This window comes from Ciconia boyciana, chromosome 1 (genome assembly GCF_034638445.1).
Source record: "Ciconia boyciana chromosome 1, ASM3463844v1, whole genome shotgun sequence".
Taxonomy (NCBI): Eukaryota; Metazoa; Chordata; class Aves; order Ciconiiformes; family Ciconiidae; genus Ciconia; species Ciconia boyciana.
Window position 1 is genome coordinate 138763369 of NC_132934.1, and position 16188 is coordinate 138779556.

The 16188-nt window shown below is 42.7% G+C and overlaps 1 protein-coding gene across 1 annotated transcript in view; it reads right to left on the reverse strand.

The window, feature by feature from the left end:
• CLCN4 (chloride voltage-gated channel 4) overlaps positions 1–16188 on the reverse strand; it is a 40795-nt gene that overhangs the window by 16351 nt on the left and 8256 nt on the right. Inside the window, exons 2-4 of the mRNA XM_072852943.1 lie at positions 11971–12122; positions 11526–11625; positions 5463–5650 (exon numbers count right to left, since the gene is read on the reverse strand). Coding sequence (XP_072709044.1) covers positions 5463–5650; positions 11526–11625; positions 11971–12114 — 432 coding nt within the window. The 5' untranslated portion in view covers positions 12115–12122. The remainder of the gene's footprint in view (positions 1–5462; positions 5651–11525; positions 11626–11970; positions 12123–16188) is intronic.

Genomic DNA, 16188 nt, shown 5'->3' on the forward strand with positions numbered 1-16188 from the left:
AAATAACAGTAACAAATATCGTTAGACAAATGCAGGTTGGTAAATGTCACGCTTCTACTAGGGATCATGATGGCATAGAGCCTGGTCTTTTCATTTACATTCTAACTGCTGCTTTTCCTCAGGAAGGACAAATGGCTTTATATACTTCAACAATTTTATTACTCATGGAAAGAAGCAGCATACTAATATATACCTAACCCAGTCCATACAGTCTGTTTGCAAGGGACTCAAACACCTTAAACAGAGCATCCTTCAAGCACTAAAAAATTAAGCCAACCACAAAAAGTTCCAAAATGTCAAACAAATATGCCATAAGGGCAAAAGTAATTGGTGATAAAAAAGCACCTAATGAAGGAATCTGCTGTTTCATCCCATGGCAGGTGACAGGGGATGAGACCCTGATGCATCTTTTTCTGAGGGCTGGTATTCAAAGGTCAGTTCTCCATGCAGATGCTGATCTTTTCAAACAACATCCCTGTGTATATCAGAAGCCAGTTCAGTTCACAAACAGGAAGGGTAAAACCATAAATAAATTCTTTCCTTCTATATGATGCTATCTATGATAGGGTTGAAAATCATTTGAAAGCACAATAGCTTGGCAGATACCACTCAGACACATCTCAATCTTTTTTGCCCTGATATTTTAAAAGCATTCCAGTCAATAATAAAACCTATCTTCAAACTGAATAGCTTTACTGACAGAATGGAAATGCTAATGATCATTAGCAACGGTTGACTGTGCAGTGCCATAGTGAAAGCATAGTCAGTAGTGACCTTCAAGCTTTCTACCTGTCTCCAATGGTCAAGTCAAAACTGTTGTTAAAATCTGGCTTAGAATACCCCTCCCTCTTCACAAGCATAATTTTTTAGATTAATTTCAAAAACCCCACCTCCACAGACAAAAAGAGAATCTAGTCAGAGGCATCAAATTGATACAAGGAGCTTAAGCCTTCAAACAATCTCCTCTAGCAACATGACACTACAGAATAAAAACCAAGATGAACCTCAGTGGATGAATTGGTATGAATCCTTCACCTCTAAGTGAACTCTTCCTACCGGATGCAATCCCAGCTGCTCAAGAACATCAGGGCCCCTGTCTTTGCTCTGCAGGACAGCAGCCTGGATATCAACATTATGATAAATCAAGTAGGAAAACAGGCATTAATCAGTTGTATCGTGTCTTCAGTTAGCAGAGCTGGCCAGGCCCAGTTCCCAGTCATACAAGCCTAGAGCTGAGAAGTCTCCCTGTTTGCAAGCCTGCAAGGAATCAACCTTTAACAGTACGAATGCTTGCTAGGCTAATTTTCCAGGTCTCTGTCCAATTGAAAAGACTAGTAAGGGAACCACTGCCCTTATTCTTACGGATATATTTGGAAGAAGGGCAATTTGTTAAGGTCCTCTTGTGCTTGCTGAAGTTAGCAGATGGCTTTGCTGATAACACCAGAAGAGCAATATGATGCCATCCCCCGGTGCCCTGAGACTAAGCAGTCATGGATCCCACGCTTACAGTGATTGACATCCATCTGTAGTAACCATGGATCTTTGTTGCTACAGCTGAAGACAGTCTCATTTCCTCATTAATGTCTTCTCCTAGTGCTTTCAATTACAAACAGCTATGGCAATATTTACTCTTCCTCTAGCGAAAACTCTGGAAATGTTGCCCCAGGGCAAAATTCTCCTGTCAGTGTCAACCTGGAGTAACTCCAAAGAAGACCAACACCGTTACAGCAATTTGGCCCTACAGTGTTGAGCGAAAGCTGCAGTTTTCCTTCTAAATTCACTGGAGTCAAATTAACTTTGTTTCTTTTTACTTCCTCTTCTTTCACATCTCAGAAGTCACATGAAAACTATGTCAGCTCGTTACTGCAATCACACATACACCTACAGCACTGTGGCAGGACCCTAGAAGAGTCTATGTGGCCAGTTCAGTTTTATCCCTTGGGACAACTCTCATTGTTATATTTTCCAGATATCTGGCATTCTGCAGGTCCAATTGCAGGAGTTCCTAATGACTAATAATAAGAAAACCTTTGGGAAGTAAAGTAGTAGTAACTCAGTATAGCAAATAGTTCATTTCTCATTCATTACATGCCATTACTAAGGCCCTGAATCAGTAAAAGTCTTAAGCATGTACACTGGAATCAGAGACCAAAAATGCTCATCAGCAGAGATGATTCTGCTAAGACCTTTTCTACTAGTGGCTCGCAGGACTCACCCTGGCAGCAATAGTAATGAAGCATGCAGGGGAACTGAGCAAAACCTAGTATTTTAGTTTGCAAGACCAAGCAGTATCAGATCTGGTATTAGTCCAATTTAGGTACAAATGGAGCACAACTGAAAAAAACCCTCACAAACTCAGAATACTGAAGTAAAACACCTCCCTTGGGATGCCATCCATGGCTGACCAATGCTTGTTTTCTCCAGAGGCTGAGAGCTCTACTCTGACTTGACTTGGGATCTTACGGCTTGCAGACTCCATCCGGTGGTCATTACAAATTGAGAAGTGGGTTCCAGGTATAGAGGGGCTTCCTTGTCTTGCAGGTCTCAGCTTCATGACAGGAGATCCAGAAGCCCTGGGATGGGAATCCAGTCCATTGCTGGATCCAGTGTCACGAGCCATGGAAGACACAGTGCCCTTTCCTCTGCTTTGGCTAGATGTGAGGCACCAGAAATGGGGTCCTCAGCTCCAGTGAAGTTGAGGTTAGGACCAACCTGGATCTGCAGAATAGGGAAGCTCCTGGTCACCAGATACTGGCTAGAGATTTAGCTGAAGTGGATGGCATCTAATGTGCTTTAACACACCCACTCCTCCAGTGAATTTGAGGTTTTGAAACTCTCTGGCATCAAAAAAACTCTTAACCTGCTCTTTGGAAGCAGTTCAGGACCAGAGGGATGAAGGTTATCATTGGCCTACAAAACAGCGATTAGGGAAGAAAACATAGCCTGGTATGTTTGGGATGTGCTATTATGTTTTCCGTAATAATTTATATCAAGACTCTGGTTTGGACTCATTTTGTAGGAGGACTAGAAAGAAAACATTTTTCAAGAGATGCCGTAGGAAATGTCACAATACTCAGTGAGAACATATGTACAGGGTTTATCATAGCCATAAATCGGCAAAACCACAAGGAAGAACTGATCTAAATCTTAGTCCTCAAAATGTCAAATTTAGTTGTCTATGATGAGAAAGAGTCACAGTCATGCATAAAAAAGTAGACACATCTGACCAGAGTACCTTTAGGGAAAGTGTTCCAAGTACTTTCTGTCTAAAATGTGCTCCAAATTAGTCCTTCTGTGCACTGTGCATTTTATAAGGCTGTTACCCAAATATCAGGCACAAAATGAAGAAACATACCAAAAAAAAAAGCAAAATGATCCTGAAACACAGTCAAATTCAGTGTATTTTGATCCATCCTAGAGTCCTCTACAGCTACAGGAATCATACAAAACTTGCCCATATTGTAAGCCTTTTGCTGCAAAACAGAATTCTTACTTTCCATATTCACATTTTTGTTGGGCTTTGCCTGGGATTTCAATGTAATAGACAGGTATATTATTAATATTTACAGCATCCATCGGGCCGTGGCAGCCAGAAACCCACAGATCTTAGAGGCCCATTTGTTTTGACAAAAAGCCTAAAACTAAGCCAAGATTAACCTTCTTTTTCCCACTGTGACAGTATACTAGGGGGTGAGAAGCCCAATCTGAATACAAAGTGAGTAAAGTTTCACAGTGCCCACCTAGCTAATACCTTTCTTATCAGCCCCAGCACACAAGTCATGACTGCTGATTTTGAGTAGCAGGTGAAAGCAATAAATTTTCTCAAGGATATCCTCTGTTCATATATCCCAGCCTTTCAGAGTAACAGCATGTCAAGCATATGCACAGGATTTCCAAATCCCATAACAATTGTAACATTCTCCTCTTTTTTCCCTTCCCACATTTTTTTGTTCTCTTAAATTACAACATCATCCCCAGTCCTGCAACTTTATACCAGGGTAATATTTCTTCACTGTTACAAAGACACAACCACTCAAACCATCTGTTGATGAAGACCAATGTGAACCTAGCAAACGTCTGGCAAAGGGAAGCTTGGCACTGTGGACTGGCAACTGTGCAGAGAGATTTCTGCCTGAGATCAAATGGTGGGAATATTCAGGAACAGTGAACACCCCGCTACTTTCACTACAGTTAATTAGAACTATGGAAAATTGGGCTATACATATTCACAGACTCTCTCATCTGGTACTACTTGTACTATAAACCTAAAGCGGCCCTGAAGGGAACGTGCATGACAAACTTGTATGGAGATGAAGGTGCCCTCAAACACTTTCTGCAGAACCAGACCACCTCCACACTGGAAGAAGATCTGAGACAATCTCTCCAAGTCACCCATTTTTTAATTGCCTGGCTGGAGATGATTTCTCCCTTAGAAGTATATATTTTTTTCTCCTATGATTGACCAAACCGCATTACTGGATATTTTTTAAAACTCCCATTACACACTTAAACCAGTTCTCTTCAAAGCCACATTCATCCCATCTCCATGTCATATTCAATTTTTGTCATATTCAAGTCATCTGCAGAAATGCAGGGGAGGGAGGATTCAAGACAATAATTCTGCCCAAAAATGCAAGTTGTGAAGGTATCCGTATTATTCAATACATTGAATAGCTTAAGTTGAAAATAAAATGTCCTTTTCATATTTTTTATAAAAGTATCATCTGCTAAAAGGAGTTTAGAAAGGCTTCTTCTCATGTCTTCAAAACAAAACTTTCACCTGCTTTGCTTTGAAACAACATTCCTTGTATTTAAAATTACTATAATTTACCAAAAAAGATAGAAAAAGAGTTCTTAAAATATAAGTCTCATGTCAGTCCAGATCAGCTTTTTCCCTTCCTGTCATCTCCCCCTGCAAATTTTTCACTTTGGCCATCACCCAGGGAGCCCATTATTTCCCCAGCTTTCGGCGCTAGCAAAATATTTTGCTATCTGATAGAGAAAATGATTGCAATGGCATAACAAGCAGTTCTTATGCAGCTCCCACTACTGCTCACAGCATTTGAATATATAAAAACCATCTGCAATCCCAAAAATTTCCTCTTAAATGTATTTGTCAGGGATCGTCTTTTTTGTCCCATAAAATGGTGTTTAAAAGAAAAAAAATGGATAGCAGCTCAGGTCCCCTGGTGATTATGAGCGTTATGAAACACTTTTGGTTTAATACTGATAAAAAGAGAGAGCGATCTCGCAGTTTTCCAATTTCCATCACACATGACACTGAAACAATAGGACCTCTCCCAGGTTAAGCAGATATTGCTTGTGGAAATGTCTTTTTTTGCAGCGTTCTCACTTCATTACTTTCTCTTTCAGAGAAACTCTCTGGAGGGAAGATCAGCAAGTATGAAAAAAGGGGCATTCCTTGGCCTGCAGTGACCCCAACCTAATCAGGTCTCCCGTACCTCAGACTGGCTTACAAGAAGTTCAGACCATTTCTGCCACTGGGGACATTTGTCCCTGTCATCGAATGTGGTTTCATTAGACGTCCAGCAGCACTGCTCGTGGCTGTACCAGAAGGCAGACAGGCAGACACCCTCTTTCAGGTCTGTCATCCAATCCACAGCTAAATCTATCACTCCGGCTAATGTGCCTGGAAAAATGCAGAAAAAGAAACCGTGGCATTAAAAAAATATCAAGTCACAAGGAAAATATATCTAATTATAACAACAGCAAAACCTCATGATTTGGGGAAGCAGCTGCAATGTAAGCATGAATATACCAAACAACTGGGGGTAACAGTGAGTTTGCAAAGAAAGGGCCACACCAACATGTTGTCTGACCTTCAATGTTCTCTCGGAAAGCTTTTATTTTAAATATTATCATTTTCATACTGACGAATTGCCAAATAGGGAAGGCATAACTGAGGTAGGGCCTGATCCTGCAGTCTGTCCCAGGCAGGTGTCCCATTTGACTGAGATAAGCAGGACTTCATGCAGGGTCTCTATACACATACTAAGCTGCAGGTCTCAAACCACATTGTATTTCAGGGTTAAGGGAGGAGGAGGAGATGTACGTTTTCCTATAGCTTTATCGGTCCCAACACAGCAACCTTTTAGAAGGATGATTTCAGTACAGAAATGATATGGATGCCAAATTCTGACTTATGAACTTAACAGAATCGGGCTCTCGATGTGTACGTTCATTAGCAATCCAAACACGCAGAATAAAATTATCCTTCAAATCCTCTCTGTACCAAGCTAACCCTTATTGCAGTTTTTCCCCAGTAATTACACAGAGCTACAGTGACACCCGGTGGCCACCGGACACAGACAAGAGTAAAATTGATGTGGCCAGACACAAAAAAGAAAATCCTGCTTTTCTAGGGCATTTGCTCATCAGCAATAATAACCTGCCCCAGCACCAGCACCCTCAGAGCAGATGTGTCCTCACGAATGCAACACCAGCAGGAACAGGGAGGCTGGGAGCAGCCAGGACACAGAAAGGCAGACCTGCGTTCGGTCCCCATGTCCATAGTTTCTAGAAAGCACTAAACCACCAACTGATAAAAAAGTCATTTAGTGTTTTCCAAACCCCTCTCGCACACAATGGAAAGTAGAAGTCAACAACATTTTTACTGGTAATCATTAATACAATTTCAGGAAACCGGTAATGAATTTGAACAGAATCCATCGGTGCACTTCAGTAGGACTAAAACACTGAAAAAATATTTTGAAAAATGCAACATGGTTTGGTTTTATGTTTCCAAAACTTTTAGCTTTGTGACTCCTGCTAAGAATGCAATTATGTGAAGCAGGAGTGGGGGCTGCTCCCTTTTCCCCTAGCAGCTGGGGCACACAGGTGGATTCAAGACCCAGTTTATTTGACCTGGAACCAAAGTTTTCTGCTTTTCATTTCTGTGAAAGAGGAAAAAAAAATTCCAAATAATTCAGGCATGTGTAACGTGTTTTTTACTCCACAGAACAGAAAAACCCCACAAGCGCTCACAGAGCTTTACACAAATGTATCTTCTCACTCCCTTAGGAATGATATTTGTCACCACACAGACAAGCGATGTGACTCAGGTAGCAGTGAAGAATTTTTGTTGTATGGGAATAATTTGAAGAACTATACAGATACACTAGACAAGATCACAAAAAAGGCTGCAGCAGGGAGTAAAGATGTCTGTACCAACTATTTTCTTTCATGAAGACCTTGGCTTTCTCTTGCTTACTCTTTTCCATTTTCCCAAGTTTCTATGGAAACAATGAACCATATTCTTAGATGACGATAAATCACTGTGTTGCTACTAACGTCAGCATGCGTAGCATACTGAGTTTTGCAGTAAATTCTAAATTCTCCTCCAATCTTCTGAAATGAAATTCATAGTTGTATTTAGGAAATAGTACAAAGAATCCCCAGCCCTTGGCCATGAGCACCAAATTCTGTGCCTCTTGCATCTCGTAATGGACCTTTCTCACCCTCTGCAGTTACCCCAATCTTCAAAGCTCAAATCACACTTAATCAGCCAAATGAGTATTAATGCTACCTAGCGGAAGGTGCAAAGGAAAGCAGGCTTTTGAATGTTTTTCCCCAATAAAGTTAATGATGAACAGAGTGAGGAACAGTTAGTTCTCTAATATAACAAGCTCACATGCACCACAGTGCATCTAGGAAAATGTGCCTCTAGAAAAAAAAAATCCCTTTTGCCAAATGCTTTGGGATCCACATAAAGAGGAAAATGCTACATGCTTTACAGAGAAGAAAATCTTGCAGGATAATAGTGCAATAGTTAATGCTTCACAAGCCAAGTGACCAAGGCTAGAATTTTTCCAAGTTCTGAATCTTTGCAACTTAGGTGAAATTAATGGAAGTTGCAGAGTGTTCAGCATGTCAGAAAGTCAAGCCTTTAATTTCTTGTGCTTACTGCGGCTATCTAGACATGTCACTGCACCTCTGCAATACAGCATAAGTTTATTTCCCTGCTTCTCCATCAAAGGAACTGAACTTGTTCCCCCTTCTGTGTAACCTCCCGCCTGGAATGAAAAATAATGAAGCACTCCAAAGCCAGGAGATGCTGAACTTCATTTTAGATATTAGCCTTTTACCTCTCTCTTTTTCCTTTGGTTGGTGATGGCCAATACAATGCTTTACAATGCCCTAATGAGAATGTTAAAACTTGCTTTGAAAATATATTTTGCTGATGCACCTGTGCCAGAAAACTGCATCACCCAAATGGCATAGGACTGAAATACAAAGGGGATTTTTGCACATCCAGCTCCAGTACCAGAGCATTTTAGCATTAGTATGATAGTACTTTTTGTCACATAGCTTTAGAAAACACAGACTTTCTTGCTGATCTATAAATAGCATGTACCTTCAGTTGGCTAGTAGTAATGGTTAGGTTGTGGGATGGCCACTGGTCCACAGGCAGGAAGGGCAAAGTAAAAACTCAGAATTCTGTAAAAACGAGTGCCTAAACATTTGGCACTCACACCTAAAATTTTAGGCTCATTTCCCCATACATTGCTTTGTATTTCTCCAGAAAGTGCACAAAGTTTCTGACTGAGACAGGCCCAGGTAGCGCTCAGTATCTTTTTCTGGAGCATCATGTGAGCAGTTTTCACCTGATCTCCACACCACTCTTCGTGGGCGTTACTGCTCCTTCCCCCTTCCAGAAATGACCAGGCTCTGGATCCCAAGACCTCCTTTCCTGACACTCCTTAGTGCCTTTCCAGCAACTTGACACTGTCACATACCATCTTCTCTCTCCATGTAGTATCTGAGGGTTTGAGGCCCTGCAGGTACATGGCTCTGAAAGAGCCTGGGAACTGGCTGTGTCAGACTGTGGCAGCAGCAAGGGGCTCTGCTCAGGCTAATTTACGTGTGCACACTCACTCGTGAAACTTTGGTCTGATCCCAAACGGTTGCTGTTACACTCTTAATATGCTTTGAGGTTACTCAAAACATACAGCTCTAATGCTGAAGCTGGCCCTGCTGTGAGCAGGTCAGAGCAGAGCCCCTCCAGAGGTCCCTTTTCCACCTATGCTTTTCTGGGACTAACGAAGGTTCGATGACACACCAAAAATGACATGAGTCATCCTGCCAAATGGGATGGTCCTCTCCTCCCTCCCTCCATCAGCTCCTTCCCATCAGCAATATTTTGATTGCTTGCGGCCCTGTGGTGACCAATCCTGCTGATCAACTGGAAACTAATCTGTCTAAAACCCATTTTTACCACCAGGCCAGTTCCCAGATTCACCCGCCTTGTGCAGCTGCACATGCATAAGGCAACAGGGCCCAATGGTGGGGACACTGGAGGGCAGGGACTACTCCTTTTGGCCGTGTCAGCTTGCGTTGGCTATGGAAGTGCAGCCTTTGAAGCGTTGTAAAACCTGAAAGATTCAGTTGACCGTATTGGTGGGATTTATGCTTCTAGATCAGTTAAGCTCACTTTGAACTCCTGGGCCTGAGTAACTCTTCCAAGTGCCTTTGGAAACACATGGAGGCCCCCGCCATCCCCCTCCCTAGGAGTCCCACCTCACTGCCTTCCATTGGCAACAAGGGGGCAGCGGGGGCAGCTCTGCAAGACCCTCACACTCTGGATTCTACTGCTGCTGCTTTCCCACTCCTTGCCATCCTCTCTCCTTGCCCCTGGCAATGCCTGGACTCAGCTGCCCAAGAGCTCACCCAGTGTCCCTGTGGCTGAGCCAGGCTGCTCCCTGTGGAGCAGTAGCCTCTGCCCATTCAGCAGGGGAAGAGGGACCATGGAGGAGCCCGGCTGGTCTACAATAACCCTGTGTGATCACACAGGTGCCCTTGTGGCAGGCTGGCTTCTCTGAGCAGGCAATATTTCAAGTAGAGAGGGAAATGACATGAAGTGCCTCTTGACTGCACCACCAACCTCACCTCCTCCCTCCCCAAACCTGGTTTAGAAACCTCATCCACTCATCAGTAACTCCACCTTACTCATCAAAGGGGTGTTGACCCCCCACTGAGGCCGAGATGGTGACTCTCCATCTTTTCTCTGTCCCAGAAACACTGGAGGCACAGAGCACATGTGTCTTTTCAATGGCAGGCAGAAAAAGTCTACAGGGCTCAGCCCAGATCACGAGCACGCAGGTAATTTTTGTTCTCTAGCTGATTCACAAGTCCTTGTCCCAGTTTAAAAACAGAATAATTTGATCTGAATCTTTGAGGTAAAACATGTTGCTCTGCACCCCTGTCATGGGAAAGGTTGCAAAAGCTAAGACATCTCAGCTGCAGCTTACCCTTGACCTTCGTTCCCAAGCCGGACATACCAGCATTAGAGCTTACCAGAGGTCATCAGCTCTGGCTTTCGACAACTTTGAGGATTTCAGCATGAGGTTTCATTGCAAACTGGAACTGAAACAAACATTCTGGGATATTCTTACTAAAATGGGAGTGTGTGAGTGTATACCATGTTCTCTGTATGAGTGAGGGGATTACTGACCAGCTTGTGGGAGGTCACTAGAGCCCTCAAAGGCTTGCTCTAACTTTATTTGCAAGCAGAATTCTCCATCCCAGATGAGGCCAACCCTGGCCTTCATGCAGGGTTCGGCAGCTCTGGTAGTACACAGTCTATCAGACTCTCTTCCCACCTCACCCTCCCATCAAAGCTTTTGTGGAAAGAAGTGTATCTCTACAAAATGACATAATTTGCCAAAAATGTAACGTCGGCAAAGTTTTCTCAAGAATTTCTCCAGTACTTCTGAGGCTCCTGAACAACTGTAATAAACATATTAACTTGATAGTTGGTAAGCAGGAAATTCACACCACTTGGAAATTGTGAAACTTTACATCATGCATGCATGATACAAGAGCACCCTGACATCACTGAAAAAGCATAAAAAATAGCAGCTGCTTCAACTTGGTAAGAGAAGTGCAGCTTTCCAAGTTGGAAGATGTGGTAAACTGAGCAGAAGACAGGAGCAATTTGGGAAATTAATGAGTTTGCCATCTGAGTTTGAGCAGGCTGTTAAATATGTAATGTCTGTCTGTCCTGGAAGCAGATCTGAAACTGAGTCTGAAACTGTATTTTCCCTTCACATGTGTATAAAGAAGATAACCCAGTGGATATGGCAATTTATAAAGCTCCCCTTGGAGTGTCCACAACCAACATTTTCCCCACATCATCATATCTACTTGCAGGATTAAAGTAAGGGAAAACAAGGAAAAAAAATCCTAGCAATAAAATTGATTTCTGTGAATCAAAGATTTAGAAAGTCAAAGTAGTCCATCGAGTGTAAAGTGTTCAGATGTGTATTTCCAAAAGCAATAGAAAAATCCCTCTACTGATGAATAACATTTTTTCTAGGTCAGCACTCAGCAGGAGTCTTTGCAAGTGGGTATTTTTATTAAGGATTATAACAGCATGAATGCATAGCTGTCTTTTTAGCTTGAAACATCAGTGGAGAGACAATGAAGTAAAAAGAGAAGCAGATGGCACTGCAGCAAACTTGGGTGAGATGGTTTCGGGCATAACTGTAACGCTAACACACACGTACCTGCCAGTAGTCCTATGAGAAGCATTACAACCCACCCTGACCAGGCATCCAGCAAACTCTTGATGAACTCCCATATGGATTCCTTACTTTTGCTTGTAATCTGAAATTAAACATATATATAGACATGTTACCGATTCAGGCTGACACAGTTTTAGTGTCCAATGCTTACAACAAAATATATTTAACCTCCTAGAAGGTGTATACAATTTCTCTACTCTCTACTCCCCTTAGTCTCAATTATTCTTTAGACATGCTCTGCTGATTAAGTTGCCGGCAGCCCTTTCATATTTAAAACTCAAGACATACCACATCCATATTTTTAGAAGTCCTCCTCAAGTCATACAACAAGCTAGGAAGCAATAACTTTGGAAAACTGCTTGTTTTTCTCACCACCAGGATGGCTGTAATCCAGGGACCGCGATGCATCAAAGCTGGACACTTTTACCTTTCTATGGCGGTCAGTGTCGCGTGATTTCTCCCGCAGCCAGTCGATGGTGTGGAAATCTTCATAAGTCCCAACGTCAGGGAAAGGCTCATCCAGAAAATCCATCAGGTTGCCAGAACCATTCATGTCTCCTGCATTGACCATATTAGGGTCTGTATGTAGAGGAAAAACAGGTATGTCAATAAATTCGTGCAGCTTTGCCAGACATTTCAGAATCAAGTTTTCCAAAATACCTCCACAAACCACAAAGTCAAGACAGCATGAGTCAGCAGTCCTGGTGGGCACTTACTGAAACCTAGGCATTACCACTAGAAAAAGTATTTTGCTGAAGACTACTTCAACAGTTTAGCAAACCCTATAAAACACATACAAAAACCACAGTGTCCAAGTGCAGAAATACCAGCTTTCCTGAAAACAGAGCCCCAAACCCTGGGATGTTTCTAGATGACTTCTGAAATGATACATCCTGATCACATGTTGGAAGAAGTTCCCTGCCTTCAGGGAGATCATCGAGTAGCCAAGGTCACCAGCTCACAAAACAAATGATAATACCCTAGAATTTACCATTCATCATGAACCACTGATTTTACATGGCACCATTAGTTGTAACACTGCAGTGTTGTTTGGTTTTGCATGCTCAAAGCTCTCTGCATTGATCCACTTTCCTTCCACTGCTCAGAACGCAAAGCTCAATGTCATAATATGTCTACTCTGCATCAGGTCTAGAAATGCAGTATCTTCTTCAAGTTTGCTTCTCAAGTGCTGGGAGCAGAACTATTCTTAGGAGAGCCTGGGTGGTTATCTTCTGTCCCATAGACAAAGTCTCCAAATTTGCTTTTAAGAAAGCAGGGGGAGAAACAGTCACCACATGTCCTGCTAGAGCACAAGAGGAAATAAAAAGATACCTATCCGCAAACTATAACAAGCAGTTACCAGCGGCATTTGATGGCTAAAAAGGAGATCAAAATAGGCTGTGAAATAACATACACACTACAGTGTAGCGCACAGCCTGAGTGGACATTTTCAGCCCAGAAGTTTCTGGGGACATGCTCTCTGGGTTTATAGACTACAGATATGAGAGCAGAGAAACAACCATGCTCATTGCTCTGAAGCCCTGGAAACTATACCTTGTTCATGCAATCTACATAAGCCAAGCATGAAGAAGTTAACTTATAATCACCGTACCTCTCTTTCCCACAGAGAGCTCAGCAACATCTGGCTAGGTGCAAAAATGACTGTTATCTCTTTTAAAGGTCAGGTCCCAAAGTAGTCACTAATATGACAAGCTCCAGAAATGGCTGACATCATTCCCAATGAGAGGAGCCTTGAGTAGCATGAGAATCTATTAAGTGAAGTAGTTTAGGCACACGGGGTTGGATTCATCCAACTTAACTTCAGCCATCCGAAAGGTTAGTGTCTAAAGCCACCTAGGCTGCCTCTAGAGACAGAGAAAGATGTGTGTAAGGGTGTGTGGCAGGAGAGCACCTGCTCCTTTTAAGGTATCTGGTCAAGGACCTTTTTCAATGCGGCAAGGGATACTAAGAAAAGGAGGAAGCCATGAACAAGAACATACAGGGACACAAACCTGATGCAAATGATAAGGGAGGCGGTGATGGGAACCAAACCTGGTCAGTCACGCTCACTGGTGAGGGCATGTGGGAGTGTGGGAGTGTGAGAGTGTCTATTCCAGCGAGGTTGTCTGATCAGGGACCTTGTCAATTGGGAAACTATGGGACAAAGGGGGAAAACAGAAACAAAATACACAGAGGCACAGACCTGACAAAGCAAACATGGAGATAACGACAAGAAACAAACCTCACCACTCACACTAACTGAAGGGCTACTAATTGTGTGTGTGTCTCTGGGATGCACGCTCAGCTTTGCTAGTGGTTGAACCTGCGCATGGGAAGGTGCCAGCCGTGTCCCCCAGCGTGGGCAGAGACCCCGGGTCCGCGGGCTGTGCTCCAGCAGCCAGGCAGGAGGGTCCTGGGCCAGGGCAGCTGGAGGAGGCAGCCGTGTGCTTTTACATCACTTAGCAAAGTGTTGCTCTAAAGAGTGATTAATCCCATCCATCCTAAAATAGGTGCCTGGGAAACAGGGTCTTCCAGAGAGTACCTAGGGTTTGTAATCTGAAATGGTAAGCTTAAGAAAACGGCTAACAGAGACTTAGGTTAGTGTTACTGCACAAGAAAAAAAAAAAACACAAAAAAACACATAGCGTTTTTATAGAACTGCCACTGCAGTGCCTGTAGCTCCTTGACAGATACAAGCTAACTTCTGCAGGTCACTGGTGAGGCTAGCACAGTACTAACAACTGCTATCCACTTTCCTCCATCAGGTGCAGAAACGGGGATTTCACGAGTAAAGAATTTGGTTCTTTCAATCTGTGAGGAAATTTCCCAATTCTGTAATTGGAACAGGCAAAAACATGGCAGATAAGCTTTTAATCAACTGTCCATACACTCTGCTGCTCTGCTCGCCCCTCTTTATTTACTGCCTTTTTTCCCCCTCTCTCCATTTTCAGCTGGTTTACTCGAATCCTCTCCATTTAATTTTTTTCCCTGGTGGTGACTTTAGGGATGTAACAAGGGTGAATACTCAGCTTTGTCAGTGTCTGCTCTTTGCACTCCATCGGGTAGGACTTCTTGGACGACACAGACAATGTGCTCAGCACAAGCAGCTGAGAAAAGCATTATCTTACAGGCAACCAGCAGGTCACCATTATAATTCTATAGAAGCCCTTTTAAGTGCGGAAATCAAGTAATCTCCAAGCACCGTGGCATGTTTGTCTGAAAGAGGATCAAGCAAGGGAGTCACAGCCCCGGGGAAGGAAACCAAATGCAGAGCAGGTGTCCCACACGGTGCTGCTGAGCACAAATAAGCTGCCACAGGATTGAGGCGATTTAAAAAGCAGCAATTAAGAGGACTGACAACTGAGAATAGCAATACTTAGCCAAACAGATGAGAGCACGCTCCTACATTTGCTAAGGGAAATGAGAGTCTGCAGGTGGGATGCTGTGGCTGGCACCAGGGAGCTGAAGTTGCAAGTGGACCTTGAGTTCAGTGTCTTGTAAACCATGACCGAGGACTGGAATGGGAAGCTGAAATGAGGTGAAAGGATTAGACCGTGCTATTATTTGTAACTGTGATATTCTGCAGATCATTCTGTGATTTACTTCAATTTATTCTTCCCATACAGCGAAGAAGGACTTGTAAAGAACATGCAGTTCAGACTTCTTGCCTGCACGAGGCAGCCCTCCCTGCTATATAAAAAAAACTTCTGGGAACTCTTGTGCTGAAAGCGTTGTCAAGTTTTCCTTAATGCTACAAGAAAACTACCCAGCATGCTAGTTATATGACATAAAAAAATAGCTTTTTAAGTATGTTGTCAATGCCCAGCACATGACAGTATTGTGATGGATAATACCAGGCCAGACCACAAGTATGTAGGATAATTACAATCTCAGCCTGAATCTACCCCAAAAATACGTGCTACACAACATGTCCAGGGAGAGAAAAATGTGCTAGAGACCACAGGGCTATGGAAGACTAAGAAAACAAACAAACTTTGAACTCTAGGTAGTGTACCAATACCTGGAAATTGCAGCTAGCTGGATGATTATCAGCCTTAAAGTTCACTTCAGGTACAACGCTTTTGAAAGCAGGGATGTGCTATCAGATTATGCAAATCCCAATTCTAGTAAATAAAACCTGGCTACAGCACCTTTGGACTGAGTACTATAAAGTTCCCATTTTATGTCCTAGCACTAAGCACCATAAGTATCACTTTCTTTCTCTTTATTTTGCATTTATTTATCTCACCTTACTTTGGCATCTGAAACCATCTCCAAAGTTTATTTCAGGATAAGCTAACTTGGCCTGTTAGAGATGCTTGCAGAGGTGCTTCCAGTTCTGCCAGCAGAACTGGAGCCTCACACAAATAACTGAGTTACAGATATTTTAATTTAATACACATAGGTTAAGGGCCAATTAATCTCATGCAAACATGAATTGTAGCCAGATATACTGCAGCAATCCACTCTGATGATGGCAATTGTCATTTGTGGTGCGAGTTGTTTCATCTGGCATGAGAAATCTGCGCTAGACTCTGGACACTAAAATCTAGACTCCTTTCATAGCTGATGAGAGGAGGTAAACTCCATTCAGATGCAATTTATCTGATGTGTTTTAGACATCTACATTAGAATTGGACAGATT